At 38.9% G+C, this 16,928-nt stretch overlaps 2 protein-coding genes and 1 long non-coding RNA gene across 5 annotated transcripts; 1 reads left to right on the top strand and 2 right to left on the bottom strand.

Moving 5' to 3' along the window:
- The first annotated feature begins 122 nt into the window (after positions 1–122).
- Positions 123–5,477, top strand: LOC307015536 (uncharacterized protein). Of its 3 annotated transcripts, XM_079644202.1 has the most exons (5): positions 123–442; positions 681–1,436; positions 1,999–2,211; positions 3,048–3,161; positions 3,584–5,477. In XM_079644202.1, the coding sequence occupies exons 1-5, from the start codon at positions 155–157 to the stop codon at positions 4,643–4,645; spliced, it is 2,433 nt and encodes an 810-aa protein (XP_079500328.1). In that variant the 5' UTR covers positions 123–154; the 3' UTR covers positions 4,646–5,477. The 3 variants fall into 3 exon arrangements, with proteins under 3 accessions (XP_079500328.1, XP_079500330.1, XP_079500329.1); XM_079644204.1 differs by lacking the exon at positions 681–1,436; XM_079644203.1 differs by having other exon boundaries at positions 123–1,436.
- A 480-nt stretch (positions 5,478–5,957) lies between these two features.
- Positions 5,958–7,927, bottom strand: LOC307015546 (uncharacterized protein). The gene is made up of 2 exons (XM_079644226.1): positions 7,024–7,927; positions 5,958–6,833 (listed from the first exon to the last, which is right to left on the bottom strand). The coding sequence occupies exons 1-2, from the start codon at positions 7,840–7,842 to the stop codon at positions 6,507–6,509; spliced, it is 1,146 nt and encodes a 381-aa protein (XP_079500352.1). The 5' UTR covers positions 7,843–7,927; the 3' UTR covers positions 5,958–6,506.
- A 7,959-nt stretch (positions 7,928–15,886) lies between these two features.
- LOC307015552 lies at positions 15,887–16,546 on the bottom strand. The gene is made up of 2 exons (XR_013801573.1): positions 16,348–16,546; positions 15,887–15,963 (listed from the first exon to the last, which is right to left on the bottom strand). It is a non-coding gene; the product is annotated as an uncharacterized lncRNA (long non-coding RNA).
- Positions 16,547–16,928: the final 382 nt, after the last annotated feature.

The raw sequence follows: 16,928 nt of genomic DNA, 5'->3' as shown, positions 1-16,928 counted from the left end.
AGAAACTTTAGGAAGCGTTTTTTTTCGGTAGAACAATAAAAACATCTTAAATATGCAAAAAGAAAGTGCGTTTGACTTTTTTGTGTCTGCATGTATCCTTATCCAAAAATTACGGAGCCCCCAAGGGGACATGGGGAAGAAAAAATAAATAAAAATGTTTTGCGAGATATCGCAAAACCTTTGCGATATCTCGCAAATGTTTTGCGAGATCTCGCAAAACCCCTTTGCGAGATCTCGCAATACTTTTGCGAGATCTCGCAATACTTTATCCCGCAAAAATGTTCGTTTAGCGCAATGTACTTCCGGCCGGTTCAGTTTGGCAACCTACAGTACTCTGGGGCAGCTTGTAACAGATGAAAGAGTCATGGAGGAGGATTTGGAAAGCTTTCTTCGCTCGAGAGAGGTCCCACAAGAGGACATCATGAAAATGCAAAGTGACAAGGTGCGTAGAACATTCATTCAATTCACGGAATAAGTTACCGTAACAGCACAGAGCCTGGAAAAGTCAAACACTTTATAAGTAATATGGAGGTAGCATGGCAGTTAAAAAATCCTTCTGTAAAACGTTTAATGCTGAATTCTGAATTTGATAAGCGCCGTTTGTTTACAAGTTAAGTGTTAGGGTGCTAGGTAGCAAGCTAGTGGTTGTTGGTAATGTATTAGTTATTTTATTTTTGCAGGTTGACAAGGCAGTGCTAACCATCATGAATGATGAACAAATGGCAAAGTATATCACTTCATATGGTGACCGAGTAGCTGTCCTCTCCTTCTGTCAACAAACAAAGCGCAGCAGCACAGATAAAGAAACTCTTCTACAGACATTAAGAGATAAAATAGGAGCACGGAAAAGTAAATCAAAAACAAAAGGAGCATTGTGTGGTGCATCAGGTGTGTTTCAAAAAGAAGGTGAAGGGATGTCAAGACGAAGAAATAACGCAGCAGAAAAGACTACCAGGAAGATTGAAATTGGATGGCTTCATTTTCACAATAAGGAATACCAACAAGTGAGGACCTGCAATGGCGGGGGAACAAGACATGCATCGGTGGAAAAAACAACAACTGTTGCTCAGCTTTTGGAAATGGGAAAGAAGCTATTCTTCCCAAATGGCCACTCAACAAAAGGGCGAGTTGAAGACTTCACCTTTGATGTCTGTGATTTTAAAAGAAACCAGATCCCTTCAGATGACACTGTTGGCAGACTTTATGAACAAACTAAACTGAAGCTGCTTAGATTTTACATATCCACAAAAGAAGAAGCCCACCCAAAAGATCAATCCCCATCTGAGGTAGAAACAGTTAGAGAAGATTCCTTATCTGCAGATTCATCTGTTGCCATCACTGAGGGAGCAGACTCACATGGATCTGTTGATGCAGATGAATTGATTACAGATCTGCCAGAACATGGATATTCATCTGACAGCGACAATAGCGATCAGGTTTGTGGCAGTAGGAAATATAAAGTCACTTTAATGACAGGGACAGATGGAAAGAGATAGTGCTTGAAGATTAAACTTCAGGTAATAACTAAATAAAGAAATGATGTACATGGATTTCATAAAACAGAAAGGTTCCATTGTGTGCCATCAGTCACCACAGTTAGTCAGCAACTTTCTACATAGCTATAGTTATGGTAGGGCTATTTAGCACACGCTTTTGTCCAAGGCGTTACCAACATACTTTCACCTCTGTATGTTTCAATTTTTCCAGGACTTTGTTGTTGACATGTGTGGTCAGATGCATACATTTCTTTTTGTTGCATATTTTTTTGCTATTTCATACTTTTATTTGTAATGCTTTGAAACATATCACTTATCTTAGAGACTCTGAGGGAAGATTGAAGAATATCTAAAAGTTATTGCACAGTACCTTTATGCTTAATAGGCTAATGTGTAGTCATATGTATTTTTTTGCACACCATTTGATATTAATTGTGAAACATGTTTTTCTCCCTGCCATTATTACAAATTACTGCTGACAACAAAAGTTGTTTTTTTGTAGCATTTCCAGATACAACCAAGATCCAAAAAACAAAGATCAACCTCTGACACTGTGACAGCAGAAGGTCCAAGGCAATCACATCGCTCCCATTCAACCCCAACAGACGAGGCAGATACACTTGTATGGGATCCGGAAGATGATCTTTGGGGAGCAGGTGGTGATGAGATAGTTGTGATAAAATGGAATGACGTCACACATGAGGATGTCACTCAGGTAATGTGATCAGGAAAGTGTTTGGGTAAGGGGGTAGAAATGCAAATATATGTATTAAAACCAAACCAGTAAACACAGAAAAGATTGAGAAATGTATTGCTACTTCAATTCAATCAATTACATACTGTAGTTTTTTGTTGGATTTCAATAGTCAGTAAATTCGATTCAATTTATAGAAAAAGTCAAATGTGCATTCCTACTTTGAAAAAAATGTACCATGTCATTTTATTTTTATGGCATATGTATTCTGTTCCCCGATTATTCTTTGGACACACGAATGAAATAACCTACAGTGCTGTGAAACGCTTACTGTACTTACTGAAATGTTAGCTCACCCCCTGTATATTTAGAGCTTCATTTTGCCACAGCATATTGATTAACATTTAATAGTTTATGCTGCTTTAGAACCTTTCACATTTCAACAAACCAAACAAGACCTGATGAAAACCTGTGGAATTCCACAAAGATTTTAATTTTGCTCATAAGCTCATAACTCATGGTGGCATGCACAACTTCACAATTCTCCTTTTTTTGCGATAATTTCTATATCAAACTACCATTTGTTGTGTATAGTGGTATAGCAAAGTCATGTACAACTTGTATTAAAATAAATGGTGTTATTTAGCAAGCTGCAGTAGAAGTGGAAAGCAACAGAGTCCTTTTGACTTGTGATTGTGCAGTAGTTTTTATAAACACGTACAAGTATTTCTGGTTTTAAATAGAAGATGATGTTGAAGACTATTACGGAAATACTTTTGTAAATTACGGTCTGCAACAACGTCTAAGACTTCAAAGTGTCTGCTGTCAATTAATAACATACTTAATTCATCCTTCAGAGTGCGGAGATGAATGGAGTACCAATGCAGGATTTACTACTCCCCTTGTCCTCTGATTTTGGCCTGCCTTCGGCACATGTGTCCATACATGAGGATACAGTGCAAACAGCACAGGTAAGATGCATCACTGCAAGAAACCCTGAACACATCCTTTAAACTACCGGTCTTGTAAGATTTCACATAACTGTGGCCTGTAAAACATTTGTATACTGTCCTGAGAGCTCTGGAGGAGCTCGGTCAGGTATAAAAAAAGTAACTTTGATGATTTTTATACTGAAGTTTTCAGTGTTACCTCGGCTTTGAATTGGAGACAACAAATAGAAAGTCTGTGTTATAAACTGGAGGTGTGGTGGAGTTGGAAAGAAGGTCTTGTAAAAAATAGCTTTTGAGTTGCATTATTGGAAAAACATAGAATCCAATATTATATGGACCTTGATTCATACTCAACATTTAAACAATTAGGACATTTTGGCCTCTGCTTCATTCATTGACCAATCTTTTTGTGTGTGTTTGTATGATTCGTTCTTCTACTACAGGATTTGCTTTTAAATTCGAGCAGCCAACTATCCCCATCAACCTCAGCTGAAGGCTCAGGAAATCCAGAGAGCACGCGACGTGCATCAATTCACAGGACAAAGGTTGTTGAAGATCTTTTGGCTGTATTTATGGACAGTAGCATAATACATTTGACTCTAAAGATGGACTTTGTAAATGAAAATGCTATTGATGATAATGGAGTGTCAAGGGAGGTTTACACTGCATTCTGGGAGCAATTTCTTGAAACGTGTGAAGGGGAAGCAGAGCGAGTTCCAAGGCTGAGGCCAGATTTCTGTGAGGCTGAATGGCAAGCAGTTGGACGGATCTGGGTGAAAGGATTACTGGACCATGGTGTCATGCCAGTGAGGCTATCAAAGGCTTTCATTTTAGCCTGCATTCATGGAGTCGACTCCGTTGATGTAGACATCCTGATGACATCGTTTCTCAACTACCTCTCTCCTGTTGAGAGATCAGCTGTGGAGAAGGCTCTCCAGGGCACAATGGAGGAGAGTGATGAAGAGGACTTGCTCGACCTTTTCACAAGGATGGGTTCCCATTTCCTACCGGCAAAGAACAACATGGAGCCTGCCATCGAAACAATGGCTCATAAAGCCATTCTCCAAGAGCCAAAGTATATCGTCGATTGCTTCTTGACACCCATGTCACTTGTACAGCTGAAACTGCCTGACAAGGACAGTGTGTTGTCTCTGTATGAGAAGAAGAAAGCCACAGGCAGAAGAGTGTCCCAACTGTTTGAAACAACCAACGTGGTGCTGTCTCAGAGAGAACAGACCACTTTCAACCACCTCCAACGATATGTGAAAAATGCTGACCAAGCCAAAGCTGAAAAAATCCTGCGTTTCTGCACTGGTTCTTCTGTCATATGTGTTGACAGAATTGGGGTGTGCTTTAATGCTGAAACTGGGCTCAGCAGAAGGCCTGTTGCTCATACCTGTGGAGCTATCCTTGAAATACCGTGTACCTACAGCTCTTTCCCTGAATTTCGCACGGAGTTTGACAATATCCTGTCCAGCAACTACTTTGAAATGGATATCCTTTGAACTTGAGAGCAGTCATTATCAGGCCTGATAGTAACAGTTTGGAATATTATTTTGATTTGATATTTTTGTGTTTTTTTTTTCATTGAAACAACTGATGCACTGAACCGTGTAATGAGCAGTCTGCAATTCTATTTTCTGCTTTAACAAGGATATTACTTTTTTTTTAATATGCTTTGAGAATGACTGCAGTTTTCATTTTTGTCAGTTTGATCGTAACCCAGTTTAGAGGCTGAGATTAAGTGTGTTTTTTTTGCAGCTAAGAAAGCTAAACGGTGTTGTCCGTCACTGGTCGAATTGTTAATTGTTGATGTTATGGTGTTAAAGAGTCAGTCCTTTTTGATAACTCTCAGAAAAAAAATGTTTGAAATTTAATGTGGAAATAGTTGTTAGATCCTGTTTACAAAAAGGTGATGTTGAAAGTGTGAAATGTGGCCTGAAAAGACTACCCTCTAATTACAAGCCCTCAGAATGTATAAATAATATTACCAACATATCACTTTCATTTACTGCCATCTTAACATGGCACCGAATTATAACTCAATGCTATTTTCTTTAGAAACAGAAATCGTGTGTATGTAGATGTGCATATGAAGTGACGTATACATAATGTGCAATGTTTTATTTTTTTATTTCTCAATTGGTCTTAATAAATTGACAAACCAAACTGATTAGGCACATTTTAAATTGAATCAGGGTTGCAAGCCAGGATTTCACACTAGATAAAAATACAAAATTATTATTAATATTTCCACACTGTTAAAAGATCAGCTTGTGCTGTTATTTTCTACCCCTTTCTGACATTAAAGTGCCTGTCAACACAGGCATCACTGTGTTTTCTGTTAATTACATGTAACTTGATGTTCGTACTACTTGGTTCTAGCATTACTAAAGTCCTATACATTTTCACACACACTATTTTTGTTTCACAGTTCGAAAACACATCAGAATCAGAATACATTACATGTTACTGGTTAGACGCTTTTATCCAAAGCGACTTACATACTCAATACTGTGGACAAGGAGCAATTTGGGGTGAAGTGTCTTGCCTAGACACAACGACATGCAGTGGGGTTTGAACCTCTGACCATCTGATCCCCATAACAAGGCTATATCCACTGCGCCACACGCCTCACCCAATGAATACCTTTATTAGTCCAACAGAGGGGACATTTACATTGTTACAGCAGAAAAGAGCCAAAGACAGCTTAATGTTACCTAAGAAGCATGCATAAAAAAGTATTAAAGATAAACAAATTATAATTTAAACAAAGTTAGACAATTTACAAAATACACATCCTGGAAAAGTTTATAGGTATATATTGCACAGTTATTAACAGCATATATATATTGCACATGGTTGGTATTTAACAACAGGGGGTGTTATAGTCTGTTATTGTGTGTGTGTGGGGGGGGGGTCTACTAGGGGCTGTACTGGTTATATAGTCTGACCGCTGCTCCCTCTCTCTGAGACAGCGGGGGTGCAGCAGCCTGTCACTGAAGGAGCTGCACAGTGAGGACAGGGTCATGCCATCACATGTATATAAAAGGGGGGAGTGATGTTGACAAGGCAGTATTTTAGTCATCTTACAGTTCATAACACCTTAACAGGACTGGTGTCTACAGAATCTAAAATATTCAACAGCTTAGACTTTACTGACATATTCTAAATTCTTAGTCAACTTAAAGATAGGATTTCAAATTAATTATATGAGCTATGCACACACATGACCTAAGTTCATCAAGCAAATGCAGTGAGTAGCATTACTACTTTGTGAAAGAAACTACAGGCATAAGAGCTATATACTCCCAGAAACAAACAAGCAGTGCGGTGACGGTGAGTTCCAATGTCACGGTATATGATTTAGAGAGATGCACTGATGGCCTCTCTTAGGTGCATATACAAGTTCACAGCCTGATATGGGTCTGTTGGTGGAGTCAGATGGGACTCGCCCATAAAGATGTGGCATAGTTCGTACACATCTGGATCACATGGTATGGCCAGCCGAAAGACACATTCATTTTTGCACAGTTGAACGTGTTCATCTTCAACAGGGGAAAGGTAGTCTCTTGTCCGGTAAAGGTCAGGCACAGCATACATCACATTTGGCCGACCGCTGGGGACGTTCAGGTTTCTCGACGGCCTGATGGTGTGCGCGTTCCAAACCTGTGCAGTGTCATCCAACTCATCCTGTTAAAAAGAATGTAATACATTTAGTAAGAACTGTACATACGCATCAACTTAAATAGAGAACAACATTATGGCATTCACACATAACCACCAACCCCGCCCTCTGTCTGTGTCCTTCACTCTCTCCTCTCTTTCTTTTTCTCTCCTCTAACTCACACGCACAGCACATACACACAATGTATTAACTCACCTGGATGAGTCCCATGCAACAAAATTGAAGGAGGCTTTTGTCCAGAAATCCACCATCAAAATGCCCGTTGTCTCTGAGGTCTCCAAATAAGCACATCCAAAACTCCGCGCACTCTCTGCGAAGAAAACCCCACCAATACTCGATTCGTTGATTGGCGGTGCTGGCTCCCTCCAAGTAGCTTTCATGGGTGCCGTCTGGGCTAGTAGGTACGAGGAAACGCTGAATGCCTCGAACATAGCCATTTTCTGTTCCAAGATCGCCCCTCACCAGTCTAGGGCAGCCCCCTAAACGCTGCACTGCTTCCATGTAATATCCCCCAATCAACTTTGGGTCACTACTTGTTGTGTAGGCATTAAGCCAGATAATTTTTCTTGAATACCCATCGATACATCCATTTATACAAATGCCATATGGCTTCAGTTTATCATACGAATCCAGGTGCCAGATGAAGTTTGGCCCTTTGGAGAAGTAACGCCTTCGTCTGAGTCGTCCTGCTTGCCTTAATGCCACTCCTCTGGGATCCAGCTCCTTCAGTACCAAGCGCACATCCTCCTTCCTCACACGCAGTCCATGCACTCTGCATTTTGCATACATCCAGCGGTACCCATGAAGCTGCCCAGAGTACTGCAACTGGTTGCGAATGAAATCCACCAGGACCGCAAGCTCAGAGTATACATGTCGACGTGCATGTCCCCTCGCTCGGAGTTTCCTCTTGAGGTGTCTTTCACTTATGATAAACCTGTGCCTATTGCCAAGCACTGATGTTATGTCTTTATATTTTAAGCCAAGCTCAAAGTAAAAATCGATTAACTGCTCCATTGTTGTGGTTTCTGTGTCGCTGAACTGACCCGGAAGTACATTGAGCGAAATGAAAACCTTTGCGAGATCTCGCAAAAGTATTGCGAGATCTCGCAAAAGTATTGCGAGATCTCGCAAAACATTTGCGAGATCTCGCAATACTTTTGCGAGATCTCGCAAAAGTATTGCGAGATCTCGCAAAACATTTGCGAGATCTCGCAAAGGTTTTGCGATATCTCGCAAAACATTTTTTTTTTTTTGTTCTTCTCCATGTCCCCTTGGGGGCTCCGTAAAAAATAACCTCTAACTAAAATGTTTTTAGTCCAGGAAGTGCTCCTGTACAAAGAACATTGTGGGAAAAGGACAGATTGTTCATTGTGTGTCTCTTTGTAGTCATTTTGTGTCTCTTTGTAGTTGATTTGTGTAGCCATGGTAGTTGTTTTGTAATCATTGTGTGTCTCTTTGTAGTTGCTTTGTGTCTCTTTGAAGTTGTTTTGTGTCTCTTTGTAATTGTTTTGTGTCTCTATGTAATAGTTTTGTGTCTCTGTAGTTGATTTGTGTAGTTATTTTGGTATCAATATCTCTTTGTTGTTTTTGTTGTATCTTTGTAAATCTTTGTGTTCCTTTGTTTTAAAAACACCTTTCTGTAGTTGTTTTCATGTTTTTGCAGTAGTTTTATTTATAATCGTTTAGTGAAGAACTCTCTTCTTGGTAGTTTCTATTTTTGTGTACATTTTTTATTCTCTAGTTGATTTGCATTATCTTGCAGTAGTCGTTTTTCTTTCTGTTTGTTTAGTGTCTCTCTGAAGTCCTTTTGTGTCTCTTTGTATTCAATTTGCATGTCCTTCTGTAGTTGTTTTGTATCGTATTTTGGTACTCTATATCTCTTTGTAGTTTTTGTTGCATCTTCCTGGACCTTTCTGATGCTTTGTAGTTCTTTTAAAACATCTTACTGTAGTTTTGCATCTCCTTGCATTTTTTTAAAGTTACTTGGTGTCCCTCTGCAGTCCTCTCTTTGTAGTAAGTTGTATGGGTGTATTTAATTTCTTCATGCTCTGTCGTCAATTAGAATTATTTTGCATTTGTTTTTTTCATTATCCTTCTGGCCATCTGTGTCTCTTTGAAGTTATTTTGAACTTCATTCTGTAATTATTTAGTATCTAACTGAAGTAGTTTTGTGTCTGTATTTATTGCATTAGGTAATCCATCGAGAATATGAATATATTTCTAAACATTGCTTCTTACCTCACCGTCAGCCCTGGCCCTGCTTTACTTTCATGCATAATGTTATGTAAGGTTAGTTTACCTTTCTGACTGAAGGCATTTCAGTGGCCTCTCCCTGAACTCTGCACCCTTAACTATCCTGGCTATATATATTATGTAATAATCTCTATTCAAACAGTGCACCCTTCCCCTCATTTATCAACCACTTTATTACCACCTCTCCTCATTCCTACGTTTGTGAAATGCTTCACCTAACAGCGTCCTTTATTTCATCACCCACACCCCGATCAACAGCGGTGAGGAAATGCATGCCGTTCCTCTGCAGAGGAACACAATGACAGCCATCAGTCAGCGGTGGGGGGTGCTGTGCCAACATGTGACTCTGCAGGCCAAACCTGTATATGTGCAAACTATACTCATATGTCCTGCCGAAAAGATAAAAAAATTCATCAGGTGTCATAGAGTACGGTAAGTTATATTTTGTATCTGCGCTGTGACACTTTAACCCAGTGTTTCTCAAAGTGGGGGGTGCAGAGGCATGACAGGGGGGGCGCGAGAGACCAGGAGGAAAACATTTTCTTTAAAAAATAAATCATAATTTGAAAGATTATTGATTCGAAAATAATATGATACAGTACGAGTACGTCTGGGTCTCTGTGTTTCATTCAAGCTCGGCTCTGTGTGTGTGTGGAACGAGCCATTTTGTGTGCGTGCGCAAGCGAGAGAGAGAGCGCACCGGTACCAGAGATTGTTGTTGTTAGCGTCTGGTGCTAGCGAGCTAGCGGCCGGGTCTCAAACAGTTTGGTCACGATTAATGTAAACAATTATTTCCGAGGCACATGTTTATATGATCCTTATAGTTATACAAAAATAAGAGAATACATGAAAAACAGGTATGAAATACTATATGATAGTAAAAAAAGAATAAAGTTTAAAAGGGTGATTTGTAAAATATCCATAAAGAAATAGTAAATCTGTTACCAGTTCTGTTTCAAATGGGTATTGAGAGATGTATCCATAGATCTCTTTATGTTGCTCTCAAAGTGCACCAGATTGATGCTTTTAACTTCAATATTTAAAAAAAAATCTTCCCGGACGCCCCTATGTTAGGTCCACTCCCCATCTATAAAAATAGCACTTTACCCCTGCTTACACCTATATGCCGTGAGCTGATTATCGAGCCTTCCAAATGTCAAGCACAGCACCCCCAAAAGAAATCTCTGGCGCCGCCACTGAGCCTGCAACCCCGTGGTGAAGAAATGTGCAATGCAAAGCAGGCACATTGCAGCCACTAATGCTTTGATAAGGCACACTTTTTTGCCAAATATCAGCATTTTCTTTCTTTTTCTTTTTTTGCACAGATTGCAAAGTGGCAAAGTATTATAACTTATTGTTCTAGCAAAGGGATTGCACAATTGTATTATGTATTTATTTTTTTGACCACACAGACTTATGGGGCATTGTTTTATTATCACTGTTCTAGCAAAGTGATTTTTTTTTTAAAGGAATGCTCACGTTCATATTGATGTATTTTAATTAGGGCTGTCAAACGATTAACAATTTTAATCAGATTAATCACAGCTTAAAAATTAATTAATCATGATTAATCACCATTCGAACTATGTCCAAAATATGCCATTTCTTTATGTATTGTTGTGGGAATTGAACGATAAATGAAAGAAGGCGGATATATCCACTTAACATACAGTATATCAGTGGCGGTTGGTGGAAAATATTTTTGGTGGGGCTATAAAAAATGGTGACCAAACCATACTAGGGCGGACTGGGGGATCGTCCCCCGGAAGACATTTTTGAGAAATGACCCCTTAAATTATGGCTTCTGGTGATGTTAGAGTGGGGGTGGGGGGGGGGACTCCCGCATTTCTCCCGATTTCTGACAAAATCAGATTTAATCACAACTGTTTCCACTCGGACTTTAATACAGCTACACCATTGTTTGGTTTCCGCATGTGTCAGGAAGGCTCCCAAATAATTCTGTGGGGCCTATCCTATTTTAGTAATGAAATGATAATGTGCTAATCCATTACCTTGAGTTGTCTTCACTCAGGAAAACATCCCTATCAAGTGTTAACCCAATAACTAGGACAGCTTTGAAGGCCAAGGGTCAGAGAAAGAGGGTCACACTCTCCGGCTGCAGAGGGCACCCCCAGTCAGGGGCAAGGAGGCACGAGGTCGTTTGAGATGAGAGGATTCTAATCTTCAACTTTCTGAGGAGATGGGGTGCTTCTTCATCTTCTGCTCGGTGGGCTCAAGCAGACAACCCTGCAGGACGAGCGAGGGCTTCAGAGGCTTCTATAATACAAGGTTCGTTGTTTCTTGGAGGAGCAGATGTCTTCCTAACCTCTCCCATCACGGGGGAGACACCTGGATGCGGTACTTGGAATACGCAGTTGCACTGCTCTCAAGCAGATAGCAGAAGGAATGCAGGCAGATGAGCCTCCATTTCACTGGGGGATCATACAGTGCTCACTGAATGAGCCACACAAAAGCAGAGCAATTGGGGACAGGGCCGCCTTAATGCACGGGCTGACCTGGGCTGAAGCCCAGGGGCCTACGGAGATCAGGGGCCTATCATGAGCCAGTAAAAAAAAAAAAAGTTTTTTATTTTGGATGTTTTTTTAAAATTTAAAATAAACAAAGTCTTGGCTTTCAGAATATGAAAATGTTATTTCCAAAATCACACGATAAATACATTTTTGAAGCTTGTAAAGGGAAAAAGACAGCTCTCCCTCGCCACTATGCTGTTCTGCTGTTCCCCTCCCTCCGCTGAAATGATGAATGTAAGGCGTATAGTAATCATAGATAACACGGCAGGGTCCGTTACAGTTTGTTTTCATCTGGTTTCAAATAAACAAAGTCTTGGCTTTCAGAATATTAAACTTTTTCCCAGAACGGGATGCCTATGCATTGTTATTTTCGACCTCTTATAGGATTTACCTGTCATTAACTTCATATGACTGCACCTGTTACACCGCAGGCCAATAACAGCTTTCCTCTAATTGTTCATTTTTGTTTCTTTTGCGTTACTTGCTTTAATTGCTTTGTCAGTTATATTTCCTTTTTGGTCTCCAGCTATTAACCTGATTGATTGAAGTACTTCAACATGTACAATGCACAGTCTTTTAGGATGTATAATTAGGGACATCGAGATAAACAACAAATAGTTTATTTGGTGAATCACCTCATTGTTGTTCTCAAAACCAAATAATACATTGTTATAAATTGTTATATTTGATTTACACATAGAATGTACATGTTTAATATACATAGTTAAATCATAAAAAAAATGGTTTTGTTGTATGATTTCTTAATACTGTATGTTATAACCATTTGCATAACTTGATTTTATGTTCTGTTGTCCATGCTTTTCATGTTAGACTAACCCCAACGCTCTAGAGTCAAGACATTCACCCTTATGGTGGCCTTTTACTTGTATTGTGGTGAAACACATAAGTAAACCATTGCCAGAGAGGACCATGTTATTGTTTTAAAAACAATGTTATTGATGTGGTTGGTTGAATAATAAATATAAATTAAGCATACGTCTGTGGTACTTTTTGTTGTTTACATCACACTACATTATAATGCGTTTGGAAATAAATTCATTTAGAAGTAACAATATGGGTTAGCACTTGAATATTTTTGTAAAGAGATGATCCTCATCTGGAACACTGGTTGTTGGTTTAAGATAAGATAGAAATTTATTGATCCCAATTTGGGAAATCGTTGCGTTGCAGCAGCATTAAAACACGTGGCATTATACAATACAAATAAAAAGACAAGAAATAAAGAAGAAAATATACATGTTGAATTTACAAATTAGCAATAACAAGACTATGCAAAGTATTATATTTACATAACTATGTGACAGATGGAATATTAAATATTACACTGAATATGTCAAATGTACAGTGAAGAGAGAAACTATGGAGCAGAGAGTTCTCTTCCAGCCAGAGTTGATTTGTTGTACGGCAACACGTTCTCACTCCCAACCCGTCACATGTTGACGGACGGTCAAGGCCCCTCCCGGTCACCGACTTGCATAGAGCTCCCTGAACGTTGGTAATAGACACGTTGGGATCGCGGCGAAATGCTCTCCGCAGGTCCATTCTCACAGCGTTTATCAACCTTTTTCTTACTCAATATCAAGCCACACTTATTGTTTTTACTTCTTTATTTTAATTGAATAATGTAGGACTTTTGTTGCCGTCAGTTATGGGGAGAGTAGGGGCTCAGAATACTGAAATCTGTATTGTTTCATCGTTTTTTCCTTCTAATTTTGTATTCTTTTCGAAACAACACACTGTTATTTACTCAACAACACATAAGTATCCTTGTGTGTATTTATTTGTTTGATTAATAAACAAGTTGCAGTCCGTCAGGACCCGAGGGTCGGAGGACCAGCTCATTTGCTTTAGAGAATTTTACACCCGGAAGTAAGTATTCTCTCCGCTTCGCTTGACAAACCCATCCATGGACAAACCCCGTGATAGTCCTCAAGCTCTGATTGGATGTTTGAGTGTGCGCCGAGGGTTACGCCGAGCGTCGAACAGCACTTTGAAATGGGATGGAACCAAGGCAGACTGTCCAAAAATGGATTTGAACGGGTCCAATTTTGCAAATATGGCAGTAGCCATCGATCATCTTAAGATAAGATATACTTTATTGATCCCAAGTTGGAAACATTTGCGTTACATCAGCATGTGTAACAGTTGTAAAAATGCATAGGTGTTTATTTGTAAATCATTTAGTATAATCACACAAATTCTGTGTTTTATATTTAATAATTCTGTGTTCTTTATTTATTGAATGTTCAATACCTGACAAGGTCGGAGATGAACAACTTGGGTCGCAGGTTCCTCAACAGTGCATTACAAGACATCTATCAATATGTGTGTATACCTCCACCATTAAACTGTCATATTCTGCACATTTCTTATACTATCTACATACATCTTATAAGAGTATAATACATATGTATAATATCAGTTAAAATAAGTGCTTAAACATACAGTAGTTAACATTGCAGGAAAGCAATATATTAGTACTTTGTCAGGCTTAATATTTATACCCCCAAAGCTTTTTTCTTATTCAAAATAAGACCTTAACCTAAAGTATTCTTTAATGTTTAAATAAAGCCTTATTAGTTTGTCTGTCCTATTAATATATAATAATAAAAATAAAACATTTCAATAACGTGCTTTAACCACTAGGTGTCCCTTTCTATCAACTGTGCACCGTTATGGTGTAAATATACCAATATACCGATTGGATCAAATATAAAAGTCAGCCGAATTAGTATTGATACTGCAAGGAGTTGACCGTCCGTCAACATGTGACCGGTTGGGAGTGAGAACGTGTTGTGTACAGAGTTATTGCAGTGGGCAGGAATGTTTTCCTGTATCGGTTCCTGTGACAGCGGAGCTGCAGCAGTCTGTTGGAGAAGGAGCTCCTATCTGTCCAGGTGGGGGGGGGGGGGTTATCTGTCTGTCCAGCTGCAGGTGGAGAGGATGGGTGGGGTTACCCATGATGGCTTACACGCCTTTCATCGTAGTGGAAAATGTTGTCATATGCAATATGTTTGGATAGTTTCACCATTGAAATGCGTTTGATAACACTATGTGCTCTAGTGCCAAAGTTGTGGCCCTAAAAAAATATCAACTATTCATTTGTATGGCATCCAGAGCTTCCACATTTTAGGGAATATGTTTTTTGATTTAAAATATCATCAATGTCATAAGCAATGGTTACATTAAAACCCTCCTATTGTATTCGTTTCCCCCCCTTACTTTGGTGTTCGTGGTCAAATTGGACCGGTCCTGTTTTAACTGCTATTACATTGACACAAAAACCATGAATCATCACCAAATTTCATTCATTTCATCAACATTGTATGTTGAGTTGGCACTTCAGCTCAAAACATACAAAAACACAGAAGAATAGAAAGTTAACCCATTGAAATGATATGAGATGAGTGCTACAAACTACAATTCCCATTAGATACGCGCCCAACAATCGTTACGAAGTACACAGAGCTGACATATTTGTAGTTCTTCCGGCGTGTGTGCGTGGACTCGTTCGACCTGTTTTGCGTTGATGGCCGTATAGGCTCCATTCCCTTTCAGAAATCCGTCAATCGGGCGCGATCCGAAACCAAACCCTGTGTTTAAAAAAATATAAAATACAAATTTGCACTTTTGCCTCCTTAGCAACGGCAGTATCGTTTGGGTGGCGATCTGAGTTCGGGTACCGTATCTGTGACGTGACAAAGGGTCGCCGTGACAACGTGGTGATGAGATGTGGATAACTTTCCAGATAAAGACCATCCTGATACTCGAGTTGTGGTTTTCAATAAGTGAAAAAGAAAATTCAAAGTAATCACTACCATTTTAATATCTCAAGCATTTGTCCCCAAAAGCTTTCAAATGTAGTAGCAAAACCAGTGATCCAGATCAGGATCATTTTAATTAGGCCTATAATTAAATGATATAATAATACATTTTATTTTTAGAGCGCTTTTCTGAAACCCAAAGACGCTTTATATGCAAGCCTACTCCAAAGCGTTATACTTTGGAAGTTAAACAAATTAGATAAGGCAGTGGATGGCAAAGTACCAGATTTCACACATGAATATACTTAAAATAGGTTATGGTGTTCCTATCACTGACAATGAAATCATGTAGTATTTCAACTGTAATTTCCTAAAAAGTCAAATGCATTTTGGTGGAGGTTTTCATCTTATTTCTAATAGAAACATATTAAATATGACTCAAATGGAGCATATAAACAAGAGAACAAACGTGCAAAAACAAAACTGGTGTTCAAATAACAGATTTTATTTTTATGCATTATCCCGGAGAATTCTTCGGCTGCCAGGAATGAGCCCACTCCTTGCCACTGAAAACAGAATGGAATAATGTTAGTTACAGTTACTGGTTTCGTCTTTCCGAAAAGCATAAACCATGTGTGAAGCAAACATCTTATAACTCAATTTATATAAGTAAATGTTTCATTTACCATTTAGAAAAAGTGAACATAGAAATGAAAACAAATGTTCTAACAAACAATAAAAACAAACAAAAACACATACATTAACAACAATGAAGTTAAACAATCATTTGTTCCTACACTACTTCAGTTGCTTCAGAATAACAGCAGTGAAATATATAAGAGGACTGGTGGTAGATTTGGATGTTTTGCATTTGTTAAATATCATGTGTTTGTTCTCCAACATGGGACTACATCAGATGACATGAAGCCAAGTAACTGTAAGATATATACCATACTGGACAGGGCTCCCACTCCACCAACATTTCTGCTTTTCCCTATCAAGAGAAGAAAACAAATCTCTAATTTCGGAAAGACCAAACGCATATTAGCTATTTAGCAAACAATTGTGTTGGAAGTTTGTAAATCATAAAGCACACCCTATGCATTACTTTTATTCCCGTCTAACCTTTCTCATTCTTTCTTTTATTACACTCCTGGGGCCGTATTCACAAAGGATCTCAGGGCTAAAAGTATCTCCTAACTGGCGAATTTAGGAGAAACTCCTAAACATAATGGGCGTGTCAGTCTTAAATTTAGGACTCCTAATTTTATTCACTAAGAGCAATTCACAAAGTATTTTAGGCCTAAAAGTAGCACCTAAGTTTAGGAGAGCTTAAAAGTCCTCGAGAGGACTCCTAACTCAGTAAAACCTATTCACAAAGAATCTGAAAATAGCTGCGAGACTAAATGTTTTGGAGACAATGGAAGACTGTGAATTGATCAAGAGATATAGGCTAAATCGTGAGGGTATCAAACTTGTTGTGGAATTAGTGCAGGATGCAATAACATCCCCGACTAACAGGAATAACCCG

Source organism: Notothenia rossii (assembly GCF_949606895.1).
Source record: "Notothenia rossii genome assembly, chromosome: 8".
Classification (NCBI taxonomy): domain Eukaryota; kingdom Metazoa; phylum Chordata; class Actinopteri; order Perciformes; family Nototheniidae; genus Notothenia; species Notothenia rossii.
Note: the sequence above shows the minus strand (reverse complement) of the source record. Positions and strands in the feature narration are given on the sequence as shown.